We start from the raw sequence: 16,382 nt of genomic DNA on the forward strand, positions 1-16,382 counted from the left end.
AAGGGCTATAGGTCTATAGGAGTTAGGATCTGATGGAGCTCTGTTTGGTTTTAAAATAGGGATAATTTCGTGAATTTTCCATGAAGCCGGGATTTCTCCGGAAGTTATGGTGGAATTGATAAGATGTAGCAGATAATTCAAACTTGAGTCGCCCAAATGTGCAATGAAAGAATATGGAATACCATCAATACCTGGTGCAGAATCTTTTACATAAGATAACACACCCTTTAATTCTATAACACTAAAAGGAGAAGCGAGATCAGCAAAATTACTTAATGGTGGAAGAAAAGAAAGGTGAGGTGATAAAATGGGCATTTGTGGAGTAAAAGGAGGGGCTAACTTGTCTAAGAATTTATCTGCCACAGACTCATCAAGAAACTGTGGCAAGGTTTCCTTAAATGCTGACCTAAATCTACGGATATTTTGCCAAATAGTCGATGGAGGAACATCAGGGGCTAAAGATGAGCAAAAAGCTCGCCAGCTATCCCATTTCTTTTTTTTAAATAATTTACGGGTATTATTAATTATCATGATTAGACTATCAAAATTTTCTGTAGTGCTGCATTCATTATATTTTATTTCAGCTTTTTTCCTCTCTTTCACTGCCGCTGAGCATTCACTATCCCACCACGGAGGAGAAGGTATATTATTAATTGATTTTTTTAATGAGAAATGTTTGGTTTGCAGCCTCTATCATAGCCAAGGCCAAAGCATCAGCACAAACGGAATGATTTTTTTTTTTTATATGAGGGAGCGAGGACACTTTCTTTGCAACATGCTCACGAAACGTTGTCCATCTGTCACTGTCAATATCATTGCATATTTTGTATTTTAGTCTTGTCTCTTACCAGAGAATTGCTGCCAAGACTGTAAGGCTTTTATCAGAAAAGAAAAGATTTGGTTGGTTGCGTTTTTGCGAGGAGCTTTCTCCTATTACTCCCCCTTCTAAAGTCTGGAAGAATATGAGACGATATCGCTGCTCTGTTCCTGCTCTTGTCATCTCATCTAACGATCCTTCTGACTGGATTGAACATTTTTCTTGTAGGTTAGCTCCTCCCTCTGTACCTTGCTTGGAAGAAACCTTTCCCTCCGCTTTTTCCTCTAATTCTACTGATGATTTTGAGTCTCCTTTTTCTTGGGAGGAACTTTCAGCTGTCTTGGAGGGTTTAAGTGATTCATCCCCAGGAATTGACGGGATTCCATACTCTTTTATTTCCAAAAGCAGTAACTCTGTAAAACGGGTATTCCTTTCCATTCTTAATAATATCTTTTTATCTGGAACTCCACCTGACGAATGGAGGACTCAGATTATCATCCCTATTTTAAAACTTGGAAAGCCCAGCTCTGACCCTTCTAGCTATCGGCCAATCGCTTTGTCCTGTACAATGGCTAAGATATTGGAACATTTAATCAAGAATCGTTTGGAATGGATTGTGGAAAATAGAAACATATTAGCTAAATCTCAGTTTGGATTCCGAAAAGGTTTTAGTACTATGGATAGTTTAAGCATATTTCTAACAGACGTTCGTATTTCCTTCTCTAAAAATGAGTCTTTAGTAGGTGTTTTTCTGGACATATCATCTGCGTATGACAATGTTCTTCTTCCAGTGCTCAGGCAGAAAATGCTCCAGCTGAGTATTCCTGTGAAGATTGTAAACATAATTTTTAATCTCCTGTCTCCTAGATTCGTATATATTCGTGCTCCAAATTATTCTTCCTCTCCCAGACAGCTGTGGAAGGGGCTCCCCCAAGGGTCAGTCCTCAGCCCGTTACTTTACAGTATTTATACGTACGATTTAGAGCTTTCGGTTAATTCCTTTTGTCAAGTTCTACAATATGCTGATGATCTCGCACTCTATGTTTCTTCTAAGAATATTGTTGAGGCCTCTTCTCGCCTAAATTCAGGTATAGGCTATCTCCAAGACTGGCTCTCAGACCACGGTCTGTCCCTATCTATTCCTAAAAGCAAAGTGGTTGTTTTCTCTCGGTCCAGATCTTGTCCTAACGTTTCAATATCTTATGATCAACATAATTTTTCGGTTGTAGACAATGTGAAATTTCTTGGTGTTGTATTAGATTCTAGATTAACTGGTGTCCATCATATTAATCATATTGTTAAAAAATGTGAAAAAAATATTAACATTTTGCGTTCCTTATCTGGTGTCTGGTGGGGCTGTCACCCCTATACTCAAAAACTTATGTATAACGCCTTAGTACGTAGTCACTTAGACTATGGCACTTTCCTTCTGGAACCTTGTAACAAATCTGCTATGAGTTCCCTTGACAAACTTCAATCTAAATGTCTGAGATTAATCTGTGGAGCTATGAAATCGTCACCTATTAATGCTCTTCAGGTAGAATGCGGCGATGCTCCCTTATTCCTTAGAAGACAATACTTATCTGACCGGTTCCTTTCTAAAGTCATTCAATCCCCTTATCATCCTCTTATCTCTAAACTTCATATCCTTTCTGATTTTATCTCTTCTAATAAATATTGGTACCACAAGGATTATCCCTGCCTTTTCAATAGTTTTGTCAGCTATCTCCGCCTTCCTTGTCCTGTATTTCAGTATCAAAAATTTCCTCTTTTCGACATCTCTTTTAAGGCTCTTATCTTTCAGCCTCAAGTTCTTTTAGATCTCGGCATAGAAAAAAAATGTAATTCTGCAAATTCCCAGTTAAATAGATACATTGCCAAGCATTGGCCCGATTGGCTCATCATTTACACTGATGCTTCTAAGTTGTCAGACCAGGGTTGTGTTGGCTCCGCTGTCTGGATTCCCAAATACAATATGATTCTCAATTTTAAATGCCCCCCTCAAGCTTCAGTCTTCTCTGGTGAGTCCATAGCTATTCTGGAAGCACTATCATTCATTGAGTCCCATAAACTAAATAAATCTGTTATTCTTACTGATTCTAAGAGTTGTTTACAGGCTATCGTTGCTAACCAATTTAAATCTAAATCTAAATTTCCTTACATACTTAAAATTAAAAATTTACTTTTCAGCTGCCATTCTAAAAACATTGAAGTTGTCCTTGCTTGGTTGCCTGGCCACAGTGGCATTTTAGGTAATGAAACTGCAGATCTTTGTGCCAAAGATGCCACAACAACTGGCTGTATGGATCATTACAGAATTTATTCTAATGATTTAATCCCAATAGCTAAACAACGATTGCTTTCTTCTTGGAATTCTTGCTGGCAAAAGACTAGTTTTTATAAAGGTAAACACTACGCTGATATTCAAGGCTTTATTCCTCCCCGACCTTGGTTCTGCAACTTCAAAGATTTACATAAACGCGTTACAAGTACGATCTGTAGATTAAGGCTAGGCCATACGTGTACCCCCGTCCACCTGGCTAAACTTCATATCAGGGATAGTTCTATTTGCGAATGTGGTCTTGACGAAGGCTCTCCAAATCACATGTTTTTCAGTTGTCCTCGTCTATCTTCCTCCCTCTATGATCTCCTTCCTCCTGATATTCCTCGCCCCATTGATCTCAAATCTCTTCTTTCCCTTGTCAACTCTCCTTTCGTTTATATTCTTAGTTCATTCATTAACCAAAATAACATTAAGCTGTAGTTTGTCTGTCTTTTATCGAACTAACCCCTGTATATATATTGTGTGCGTCTTATTTGTTTTAGGTAAATCAACAGAGATCCTGTCATCAAACATTCTTAGCTACTCACTTAATTCTTAGTGAATATCTGTGACCTTGCTCGTTCACGAAGCCCGCTATAGAAAGCAGAGTATTATATACACTTGACATTGGCGAAATCTAAAAGGAAACGCCATAAACCTAAGAGATAGATAGATAGATAGATTTTAGTCTTGGTGGGCGTCTAAATTTTGTTCTAACTAATTTTTTGGGCAAAGTTATTAATATGGGGTAGTGATCACTGTCGTATGTAGAGGAAAGTGTTTTCCAAGTCAGTAAGGAAGCTAAGCCAGGGGTGGTTAACGATAGATCTGGAGCACTGATACCTTCATGGGGCTGAGTGCGCCGTGTTGCGACTCCTGTATTTAGGATGCAAAAGTTGTTAGAATCCAGTATATCCAATATTCTTGCACCATAGTAACTGGAATTGGTGCTAACCCAAGCTTGGTGCTGTGCGTTAAAATCCCCTAATATTAAAACAGGTTTTGGGAGCTGTGATATAATTACTTCAATTTCGTCAAAGATTGATGATGTAGGATGTCGAATATACACCGAAACAAAACATATTTTATTAATACTTACTGCTATTATAGAGAAATCAATGCTATGGTTTGCAATAGGAATGTGGTCAAAAGGTATTGTATTATGAACAAGTAAAGCTACACCAGCATAGCCATCTGTTCTATCCTCTCTTACACATAAATATTGGGAAACTTTGAAGTTATAACCTGGTTTTAGCCAAGTTTCCTGTATTGCAATGATAACTGGTTTATACAAATTTATAAGGTGATAAATATCACTTTTTTTAGAGTTAATACTGCGGCAATTCCATTGAAGTATTGTTGATGGATCCATTATTGATATTATTATTAAAAAGGTTACTTACATTTAGCATAGCAGCGTTGGACGGTTCAACCATATTTTTAGATTGAGTTAATGATTTAATTAAAACAATGATAAGATCCCTAGTTGACATATTTGATAAAGGCATATTATTTTCATTGAGTGAGCCAATTGTGGGCAAAGGAATGTCGTAGTCTTTGGTTAGTGCGGCATGAGCTTGTTTGTCATAGCCCTTACTATACTGTTTAGGAACACTATTTGACTGAATAAATACTGTTTTTTTATAAGAAGTGCTTGTTTTATTACTATTACCTTTAGATATATCAAAAGTATTTTTTAAAGGAGATGAAGGGGTTGCAATGGATGTTAAAACATCCGAATAGGATTTTGTCACAGGTGGGTGTAGCTTGGAAGCTTCAGCATATGAAATGCAATTATTTGCCATCAATTCTTTTATAGATTTTTGTCTACTAAATTCGGGACATTTTCTGTTGGTTGCATAATGTGAGCCTGAGCATAGACAGCATACTACATCATCTTCATCAATGTTGCAACTATCACCTGAATGATTGTTACCACACTTAAAGCAACGTGGAGTAGATCTGCATTGGACTTTAATATGACCGTAGCGGCAGCAGTTGAAGCATTGAACTGTTGGGAATATGTATAAATCAACTGGAAGGGAGTTATAACAAAGGAATATTCTCTTGGGTAAAACCTGGCCATCAAAAGTGAGAACCACTGTCTCTACTGGAACATAATTTGTCTTCCCTTCTACCACATTTTTCCTATTAATTCGGCGTACTTTTAATATATTTCCACATCCAAAAGGCACAGTGATATTTTTTATGATTTCGTCTTCGGACCATTCTGTTAGTACTCCTCTGACTACACCCATACGTGTTACAGATGAGGTAGGAATAAAGGCTTTACAATTAATTTGTTTTATTGCTTGATTCTCTAAGAAAGAGTTTGCGTCTGCATAGTTAGTGAAAGCTAAAACTAATCTATTTCTACCTATTTTTTTCAGGCTTCCATTAACTATGTTTTTAATGGATTTATTTTTTAAGAAACGGCCAAAAGAAATTGGATTGATAGAAACATTGTCATTTGGACATGATTGTACCTTTTGGATGTGAATGGTGTAAGGAGCTGAATCACATGCTTCATATAATTTCCTACCGACTGGTGTGCGAGGTTCAGTTAGACTGGTATTAGTAACATCAATCTGCTTGGGCTGTGGCGCTGGGATGGGTGCTAATTGAGGTGTCTTAAAAACTGTTGACGACTCTTTCTTCATAACATTTTCACAGTGGCAGTCACTTTCACAAACAACATCGGAAGGCAATTTATGACGTCTCCTCTTTTTATTACAATGCCTACAAATTTTACGAGATAAGGCTCTTTTTCGTTTAGTACTTGTATTACTTTTGGTTTCTGAAGCATCTGTGTCTAATAAAGAGCTTTCAGTTTCCATTTCCGAGCAATCATTATTAATCGTGACAACATGAGACACCTGTGGGGTTGTCCCCCCAGGATCTTCAATGACATTCATCAGGGACTAAGAAAAAAAATCATAAAACTTACCTACTGGCTCCAAATATATACAAATAACACCAAATATTAATAAATAAACTAAATTAATAATACTACCACTAGAATAATCCTATTATTTACACAATAAAATGAATTTTAAACAAAAGACGCCAAAAACATCACCGCTTACTTCAAAGTTTCCCGCGCTTTTTTTCGGAAACACAAATTAAGTTCAGTTTTTTTAAGGGATTTTATGACCTGGTAACGAAGATCTTTAGGTCAAGTCTTATTTTAATTAAAATGAAAACTTTTTAAGATAAAAATGATATTATGAAATGAGATGAAGTTGATTAATATGAAACATGGCATGAAATGAAATGAGATGAGATGATATGGGATGAAATATAATCTCAGTAAAATGGTGGTCAATCACTGAGACTTTTTCAGTGGCGATTTAATTGTGTATAACGGCGATTTATTAACTGTGTAGTATTTGCGAAAATATATGGGAAAATGAAACAAAGCCGCTGTACGTAGCTTCTCAGAACCTTCCAAAAAGTCCATTGAAAAACTCTCAGTAAATAGCCGCATTTTATTGAGATTATATTTCATCCCATATTATCTCATTTCATTTCATTTCATTACATCTCAATCGATTAAGGTATGGAATTAAATAAATTGATTTTATTTCGCTCCTTATCATTTTTCATGAAAGATAATTATGATGATATAAGATTAGGATGTATGGTGTGATACCTTCGCCTATTCACTTGGAAAAATGGAACTACTACTGTCATTTTGTGAATAAAAAATATTAATGTGAACCCACGTGAACTTTGTAAAAAAAGTTTGTCTGAAGCCCGATCAAGAAACATTGTGAATATTAATATAGGTTAACTAAATAAGTAAAATTCATTAGAGCCTGTATCTACTCTGGACAAAAAAAATTAACAATATTCCAATCAAAACAGAACGCTTGTTCTGAAGATAGCGTAGCGAGATATGTTAATTTTAGTTTAAAATAAGTAACTTTAATAGGATTAAAAGGTATGTCAGAACTAGTAGATACTAAACCTCCAGGCAAGAGTTGGCGTGAAATAAACAAAGAAAGGAAGTCACTAAAACGCAAGCGTAACGAAGAGAAAATTATCAAACGCGAGAAAAGGGTTGCCTTGGAAAAAGAAGTCCAAGATAAGGCTAAAGAAGAAGAAGAGCGCGAGAAGAAGTGTTTAGAAATTTCTACTGTTAGTATAGCTGTCCCCAGTTCTATATTAGAAAATGCTCAATCTGCAGAGCTACGTACTTATCTGGCTGGACAAATAGCCAGGGCGGCCTGTGTCTTTTGCGTCGATGAAGTAATAGTCTATGATGACATAGGTGAAAAATTAAATACTAAAAAATCTAAATTAGAGGATTTTGATGGTGTGAAAGTGGCTAGAAAGAGTTGTGTACAATTAGCACGTATACTCCAGTACTTGGAATGTCCACAATACTTAAGAAAGCACTTTTTTCCAATACATAAAGATCTCCAGTTTGCAGGTCTACTCAATCCATTGGATGCTCCACATCATTTGAGACAGACAAATGATTTTAAATTCAGGTATGTATTATATGTCGTATGATAGCCGTCTGGTGTAGTGGTAAGTGACATGGTCACTACACAAGGGGGTCGCGGGTTCGAAACCCGCCAAGGGAAGATATTTGTATGATAAATATAAAATGTCTTTTCCACGGTTATTGATGTATATTAAATATATGTACGTGTATGATAAAAATCTTACATTTATTTCTGTTATCTGGTACCTGTAACACAAGTTCTTTATGAACTTAACACGAGACCAGTTAACGTGGTGTGATTGTTAATAAATATTTATTTATATTTGTCAAATGAACAGTAATAGTTTTTGTTCTAATTTTTATAGTTAAGTGAACTTTAAACTTTTCAGGGAAGGAATTACTATGAATAAGAAAGTGAAGCCTGGTAAAGGATCGCAAGTGAATGTTGGATTGTTGCAGGATGTATCAACTGATAAATTACTAAATCCTGGTATGAGAGTTACAGTTAGAATGCTGCCTGCATTAAAAAATGGCAAGAAACTAAAAGGGAAGATTGTTAGTTTAACAACACCAAGGGCAGAGACAGGTGTTTATTGGGGTTATACTGTAAGGATTGCTAGTACATTGAGCCAAGTTTTCACTCAGTGTCCATACAAAGATGGGTAGGTATATTGAATTGTTTTTGTTTTATTTTAACTTGATAGTTTTGTCATTTTGGATTATTAGAGACTAAAACTAATTAAATCTGAAATGCTTTTTCACGGTACAGCATTATATTAGTGCTAGGGTGTCTTGTCAGCCCACATACACATGTAGGTAACACCACCCTACCTATTTCTAATGTGTACTAGTGTTGTACTATAAAACATACTTAGAGCTTATGTCTTAAGGTGGGTGGTAGCATTTACGTTGATGATGGCTCTGTTAACCACACAACACTGTGGGCTAAGACCTTGTTTACCCACTAAGCAAAATAAAACTGTTCACATCTAGGGATGGCATTAAAATTTTGTGGAGGTCAAAATTATTTGATTATACTATTATCCTATTAAGTTTTCTATCATTTTATAAAATTGTTTGCAACTACTCAATTAGTACTATTGAATTTATTACTTTAAGCAGTAACAAGTAACCAAAAGTAAAGTGGAGACTGACTAAACAGTTTATTTTTAGGAAAGACTCAAATTAATTACATTACAAAAAGTCTTAGTTTATTGTTGGATTAAACTCAAACACAATAGAACCCTGAAATTTCGTAAGTGTCAAGAGGTTTCAAGTTAAAATCTAGCTCATGCAATGTAGAAAATACTTTAGTGCAAATGTAATCTCATAAAGTGTACTGAATTGCAATTGTGAAGTAAAATTTGAAACGTGAATCTGAAATTATAGATATTTTTAAAATATTTTTTTATACTTGTAACACAGAAGCCACAGTCCGGGTTTGTGTCCAAACTACAACACAGTTCTTAATGTATTTATAGTAATTAATTCCAATTTTGGTTTTTTTCTTTTCAACAAAAAGTAATAATAAGAGAACTGACATCATGTTTCATAATATGCTTTTAACCTCAAGGATTCTTTACTACCATTAGATAAAATAAGCCTAATAAATAGGCCTAATAATATATAATAATATATTATTAAATATTATCCAATTCATGATATCGACGCTTGAAAGGCAAACGTGACTAAGCGACAATGCGTGAACTTTACAGTAGACTAATTTAAAGTTGAAATACCTGAAAACAAAATTTATTTTAACAAATCTAGTTGTAGTAGAATCTAGCTAGTAGCTGTAGGATTGAAATGATTTTAATAGACCTAGAAATATATTTTTTTTGCACATCGAATATGGTTATTGCCTATCATTTATGTACAAAGCAGTTATTGTCGCTTAGTAATGTTTGCCTTTCAAGCGTCGATATATAACCAATACAGCTTTTCAACCTTTTATCTCACTTTTTTAATATTATTTATCGTCTACTATTTTAGGTACTACAGCTCTATAATATACTTTTATTGGTTAATTTTATATTGTAATTTATTTGTAGGTATGATGTTACAATAGGCACATCTGACAGAGGATTATCAATTGACACATTACCTGATAAAGAAGTCAAATACAATCATGTTTTGATAGTTTTTGGTGGACTACATGGAATAGAAGCAGCATTGGAAAGTGATGAGCAATTAAAAGTAAATGATGCAAGTTTGTTATTCAATCATTATGTCAATGTGTTACCGTCTCAAGGATCAAGGACAATTCGAACAGAGGAAGCTATATTGATAGCTTTATCAGGATTGAGAAATAAATTGCAGGCAAATAATGAACCAATGGTGTTTAAAGGTTCTGGCATTGCTCTTAGTTCTGCATTCCCTAACTTCAAACCAGATTCTGATCATTCTGGTGCAGAAAATAATGTAGATTTAAGCAGGTTTGATTAAAATTGCTTTAGTAAGTAGTTTTTTTTTATTTTGACCCTGAAATTCAAAATTTGGAAGACTTTAAACTCTTGGAATGCATGTTCTTGTGGTGTTGTCACTTATAGTATTATTTGTTTATTGCATCCTGTACAGTACTTCGTAGTAATTTTATAGTAGCAGCTTGGTCTGCTGATCCAATTATGGCTGTCCCTGAGACTATCATGTTGGCTCCTGCCTGCAATGAATTTATCAAAATACCACTATACTGCAATTAACATTTAAGATAATCCACAAAAATTAAGCTGGTTTTATTCTGTGTTATAGGGCTGGGCTTGCTCTGGGAAATTGTTTGGGATAATCTTGTCATGTCCTTTTTGACTTCACTAGACAACCATTATAGAAACCTTCATCCATACTACCTAGAAATACTGCCTTCATCTAGTGCTTTGTTTTTTATCAGATCAGTGAGATTGTTTGAACAAAAACCTCCAACCTAACTTCAACCACCTTCAAGTTGTTATCATGTTGTAAGCAGGTGTCTGGCCTACACGTCTACCACTACTTTGTTTATTATTACTGAGAAGCAATAATGCATTACAAGTTTTAGGCCACAGTTGCAATATGATTGTGACTTCAGTCTATAGGAATCATTACTGACTAACATCAGAGTATATGCCATGGATACAGTTGCAGCCCCTAAATATCAATATGAATGGGGACTTTGTTTTTTATCAGTATGCTGAGTCTCACAGATGTTTCCACACCTAGGGGTGTCGCAGATTGTGGGACTTGATGGTCGGCAGTTGTTGGGAGCAGACTGCAGGACCAAAGATGTTTGTTTTTTTTATTGCTTAAAAGGTTGGACGAGCTCACAGCCCACCTGGTGTTAAGTGGTTATTGGAGTCCATATACATCTACAAACGTAAATGCCACCACCCACCTTGAGATATGAGTTCTAAGGTCTCAGTATAGTTACAACGGCTGCCCTACCCTACCCGAAATAAGCGAGATGGTGGTACCTACCCGTGCGGACTCAAGATATCCTACCACCAGTAATTATGCAAATTATAATTTTGCGGGTTTATTTTTACACGATGTTATTCCTTCACCGTGGAACTTAACCGTGAACATTTCTTAAGTACGTTTTTTATTACAAAAATTGGTACTCGCCAGCGGGATTGGAACACCAGTGTATCGCTAGATACGAATGCACCGCACGTCTTATCCTTTAAGCCATGATGACTTAAAAACATTTTTAGGGCCCTACTCACCTAACTACTCACTCCGATTTCTATCTGGGATGAGAATCCGAGCAGAGTACGGGGTTCCCGCGGTTAACGCTACAAACCAATTCGCGCGTCTCTATCCAATGATTTGCAACCGAAGTAAATTGTCCCTTAGAAATAAGGTGGCACTCTACAAAACTTGCATACGCCCCGTCATGGCCTATGCAAGTGTAGTGTTCGCTCACGCGGCCCCCACGAATTTTAACCCACTACAAGTCATTCAATCCCGTTTTTGCAGGATAGTCGTCGGAGCCCCGTGATTCGTCAAGAACGTCGACCTCCATGATGATCTGGAGTTAGAGTCCATAAGTATCTACAGTCGGCATCGATGCGCCACTTCGACAACGCGGCACGACACGAGAACCCCCTTATCGTGGCCGCCGGTAACTACATTCCCGATCCTGCGGACAGAATGGAAAGCAGTCGAGGTCGCCCAAAACACGTTATTTCGGATCCTCCCGATCCACTAACGGTGCTTTTAGGTACCTCAAGCACCAGTCATCGTTCCCGTCGAACACGTCGAAGGGCTCGACGAGTAAATTGACCCACAGACACAGCCGACTGAGTTTCTCGCCGGATCTTCTCAGTTGATCGCGTTTCCGACCCGGTGGTAGATTCTGCGAAGCACGGCTCTTGCTAGGGTTCGTGTTAGTAACGTCGTCAGGTTTGAGTCCCGTGAGCTCACCTACTAGTTAAGGTTACGCTGAAATAGCCTCTCAAGGCTATCAGCTTAGGTACGAGAAAAAAAAAATCAAGTCGCGATGCCTAGGATGCTCGACAGATCGGTTCTCGAGGAAATAGTCGATGACCCTACGTCGGTTGTCTCGGCATGGTAGCTCATCAGGCCGCCTCAGGTAGTGCTGCTGTTGTCCTGGAATACCCGTCCAGACATGGACTACCCTACGCGGTCGGAACGCGATACCTCTTTAACCGGTTGCTCTTGCGTCATAATGCAGAGCGCTAGAGCGCGGTGGCGAGGGATTGGTGTGGAGAGGAATGAAACTTTCCCTTTCACTTTCTGTCGTCTCCTTCTACGAGATGGTGGACTTGCAGAAGTCAAGCATGGACCTCTCAGGATCCATGAGCCATGGGTGGGCTCCTAGGGCCTGTCTCAATATGAACTGTTTTGCATAACAACTCACCCAACCAAATGCAGAAATATTAATATATATTAATCAATTGATTCTCTAGCTTTTATATGTTATTAGGTTTGATACTTACATTGGCACAGCAATTTATTGTTGATGGCCCTACACCACCATCTACTTCAATATCCAGTAATGGGTAATTCTCTCTTAAATATTGCACTTTGGCCATTTGATTCTCCATAAACTTCTGGCCACCAAACCCTGGTTCAACGGTCATTACTAAGACCATGTCTGATATTGAAATATATTTTTCAACTTCAGAAACAGGAGTTCCAGGCTTTATTGCAACTCCTACCTGGAATTTTAATATTAATCCTTTTAAAATTTTAATACCCATTTGTTTGGTTTGTTTAGAAAATAATTTACCTTCATTCCATGCTCTCTAACTTTTCTGCACACTTCTATTACATCTTTAACAGGTTCTATATGAAATGTGTATTGATTGACTCCAGCATCAGCCATTGGTGTTATCCACTGAAACAAATTGTAATATCAATTATAAACTATTGCTAAACATCGACTATTTAAGGATTGCTATTATATTTGTAATATGTTATTTTACTTAATGTCTCAATAGTGACTCTTGAGTCTAATTTCATAATTAAATGAACTAAAAGTTTTTTTTTTTTTTCTATTTTATAAATGCTATGGAGCTATCTTTACCAGTAACTTTTAAGAGTAAAATACAGCATAGTGAGAATTTTTGTCAGAATTTATAAATGGCAGTGGTCAGATAAATAAGTTAGGCCTTCCTAACTTCTGACCTAAACTCTGACTAAAATTGCAGCATATTTAAAATAATCAAGTTCGAATCCGAATCAGTGTCTGGAAATCTATGGGTGCTCTTTAAAGATCACCACAGTGTATGGTAAGCATGCAAAGTACAAATTCAAAAATTGTGGATTTTTGATTATGCATGGCAATGGTACATAGACTTACTTGCTCTGGTTTCTCAACCATCATGTGAGTTTCAAAGAAGGCATCTTTTATTTTTCCTCGAAGGCACTTCACTACAGGGTGACCAAAGGTTAAGTTAGGTACAAACTGACCATCCATTACATCTAAATGTAAATAATCTGCTCCATTATCAAGCAACTTTTGAGATTCTTCATATAATTGAGATAAATCAGCATTGAGGATTGAAGGTCCAATAAGCGCTTTTAAATGACGAGTCATGTTTATTTTAGATCTTATTTTTCTTCTGAAGAATTTCAAGTCTTAGAATTCACAAAAGTTCGACTTGGGTTGAGTCAAGTCATCAATTAACAAACTCTTAAATCTAATGTAATAAAAATATAGGTCAGTTTATTGAAACAACTTCACTCATATGTGATTTTGTTATCAATGCTATCTTATCAATAGTGTGGTAGTAGTAGTTTTATTTTCCAAATGGAAAAGCAAAGGTATCACACCATACAGCCTAATCTTTTATATAATATATATTTTTATTTAATATGAAATGAAATGAAGAATTTGAGACATTAATCAACTGGGATGAAATTAAATGAAATGAGATGAATGATATGGGATGAAATATAATCTCAGTAAAATGGTGGTCGTTTACTGAAATTTTTTTAGTGGACTTTTTGGAGGATCCCGAGAAGTTACGTTCAACGGCTTTGTTTCATTTTCCCACATTTGTGCACTTTCTCAGATACTAAACATTTAATAAACCACCGCTATTACACATTTAAACCTGAAGAAACTCTAAATAGACAAAATAAAACAAATCACACAACTTCACTCTTCGCGTTCCCGCCAAAAAGTCCTGTCAAATATCTTGTGTTGTATGATGGCTACCCGCCACAATACGATGTAGTAAGTTAATAAGTCAGATAAAGATTTTTTATTGCCCTTGTGGGAAGACGAGCATACGACCCACCTGATGGTGACATTTAAAACTAAAGAAACACTACATAGACAAAATAAAACAAATCACACAACTTCACTCCTCGCTTTCCTCCAAAAAGTCTGAATTTAATTAATATAGACTACACAACAATCTAATAAATAGTGCGCTGGAACCGGCTTAAATTTAATCACAGATAACAACAGTTCGAAACTTTACAGCTTTTAAACGCATTGAGTATAATCTCATTTCTCTTCATATCGTTTTTCTTATCAAAAAAGAAATTATGAAGAAAAGTCTTAGAAAAGATAAGACATGGCTTAAAGTTCCCGTTACCAGGCCTTAAGTTGGTTTATAAGTTCACGATTTTTGGCGGGAACGAGAGAATGGAGAAGTTGTGTGAATTGTTTTAAAGTATTTCTTGAGGTTTATACATGTATTAATGGTGACTTATTAACCATTTAGTATCTGCGAAAATGCGTAAATATAGGAAAATGAAATAAATCTCCTGGGTGTGGCTTGTTGGGTTCGTCAAATCGTCTTATTTACCCGTCAGTGCAATCCTGCGCCGCAGGCTGCATTGTCCGATTTTTTGTGCCATGCCGGGTTTTCGAACTTTTTGAGTGAAAAAAGCGGGATTCTTTCGTCGAAACCGGGACAAAGTACAAAAACTTAAGAGGTAATTATCAAAGGTTTTGGATTACATAATTATTTTCATTTGAGTTCAAATTATGTTTACGTGACTTTATAGCCAAAATAGGCATTGAATTGCGCTGCGTAGCAGTCTAATAATTAAATTAAAGACGCGCTCTATTCTTAGCAGCGCTTCTTGTTCGCCGTTTAGGTTATTTTGAATTAAATAAACATTTGACAAAATAATGGCAGTAATTTTGGAAAAAAAAGAGTAAATTTCGAGTAACTCTTAATTTTGCCCCCTATCAATTAAATCTGGCATAGCGGCAGTGAGAAAGAACGTAATCTGCTTTATTTATTTAGCATCATTTCGTTGCATATTTTTGTTTCACTGGAGTGAAATTCTTTCTAATTACTTAATGTTTTTTATAGAGCGAAATTGGGAATTGTTTACGATGAATCATCGGAGGCACACCTACCTATTTCTGATGAGAAGATTCTGCTCAGTTTTCCGAATGCTGACTACCATCCTAATATAATTCGATGATTTACCTCTTAAATGTAAAACGTAAACCTGCCTAGCTGGACAATTTGTTTCTGGTAAACTTACTAGTATGTAAAAAATCTCGAAAGTAGATCCTCCGATATTCACTGTAGAGGGCGTCGCATAGAGCCAGTAGCATATTTTAAGTTTAAGTTTACCCATAAATCAATGAAAAAAAGTTAAACATTTAATTACAATGGGTCCTGCAGTGTTTTTTTGTGGGCTGATAATGATGGTAATGAATAAACAAATAAATGACAATAATTAAATGGGAAAAAATTACTTACGGCTATCCGGCACCAAATTAGCATACTTAGATTTAAACACTTATGTTGAAACCCATATATATATAGATCAGGAATGCTATCGATATATAATTTCGGATCCGGATGTCGATACGGATATATGAAAAACATTATAACAGTTTCGGTTACGGTTATGGATATTAAATTATTTTGGATTATCCGATAATTTCGGATAGTTTCGGTTACGGATATGAGATTTTTAAGAAAGTGTAAAAATAAAATACAAATTGAAATACAAATGATTTGACTTTAGTTGTACTCTAAAGGTTTTACAAATTAGTCATACAAGTAATTCTTTCTCACAGCTAGCTACTCGTTTTGAGGTTTTATAGGCACCTATTATAAAAATTAAAATTAAGATTCGTAATTTTTTACATATTAATTAATCTATATCTATACTAATATTAAAAAGTTGAAGAGTTGGTTTGGTTGAACTACTGGTCCGATTCGAAAAAATCTTTCAGTGTTAGATAGCCCATGTATTGAAGAAGGCTGTAGGCTATATAACACAAGCTGAGAACAATAAAGGGGAGCACTAATAAAGAATGTTTGAAAATTGGTTTCTTTTTCCTTTTGAGAGCTTCTGCAGCGTGTGCTGCG

The 16,382-nt window shown here is 35.9% G+C and overlaps 3 protein-coding genes and 1 long non-coding RNA gene across 4 annotated transcripts; 2 read left to right on the forward strand and 2 right to left on the reverse strand.

The window, feature by feature from the left end:
• The first annotated feature begins 2,138 nt into the window (after window positions 1–2,138).
• On the forward strand, window positions 2,139–4,790 carry LOC149502382 (uncharacterized). The gene is made up of 3 exons (XR_016323611.1): window positions 2,139–2,838; window positions 3,008–3,222; window positions 3,644–4,790. It is a non-coding gene; the product is annotated as an uncharacterized LOC149502382 (long non-coding RNA).
• Window positions 3,236–6,204, reverse strand: LOC149502383 (uncharacterized). The gene has a single exon (XM_089730086.1). The coding sequence runs from the start codon at window positions 6,053–6,055 to the stop codon at window positions 4,469–4,471; it is 1,587 nt and encodes a 528-aa protein (XP_089586212.1). The 5' UTR covers window positions 6,056–6,204; the 3' UTR covers window positions 3,236–4,468.
• Window positions 6,205–6,282: 78 nt separating this feature from the next.
• LOC114239748 (28S rRNA (uridine-N(3))-methyltransferase) lies at window positions 6,283–10,055 on the forward strand. Its single transcript, XM_028170110.2, has 3 exons — window positions 6,283–7,636; window positions 7,983–8,255; window positions 9,645–10,055. Exons 1-3 carry the CDS (start codon window positions 7,086–7,088, stop codon window positions 10,036–10,038), a joined length of 1,218 nt encoding a protein of 405 aa, XP_028025911.2. The 5' UTR covers window positions 6,283–7,085; the 3' UTR covers window positions 10,039–10,055.
• On the reverse strand, window positions 9,621–13,806 carry Rpe (ribulose-phosphate 3-epimerase). Its single transcript, XM_028170111.2, has 4 exons — window positions 13,391–13,806; window positions 12,818–12,925; window positions 12,525–12,746; window positions 9,621–10,252 (listed from the first exon to the last, which is right to left on the reverse strand). The coding sequence occupies exons 1-4, from the start codon at window positions 13,625–13,627 to the stop codon at window positions 10,145–10,147; spliced, it is 675 nt and encodes a 224-aa protein (XP_028025912.2). The 5' UTR covers window positions 13,628–13,806; the 3' UTR covers window positions 9,621–10,144.
• Window positions 13,807–16,382: the final 2,576 nt, after the last annotated feature.

This window comes from Bombyx mandarina, chromosome 09 (genome assembly GCF_030267445.1).
Source record: "Bombyx mandarina strain Sakado chromosome 09, ASM3026744v2".
NCBI classification, from domain to species: domain Eukaryota; kingdom Metazoa; phylum Arthropoda; class Insecta; order Lepidoptera; family Bombycidae; genus Bombyx; species Bombyx mandarina.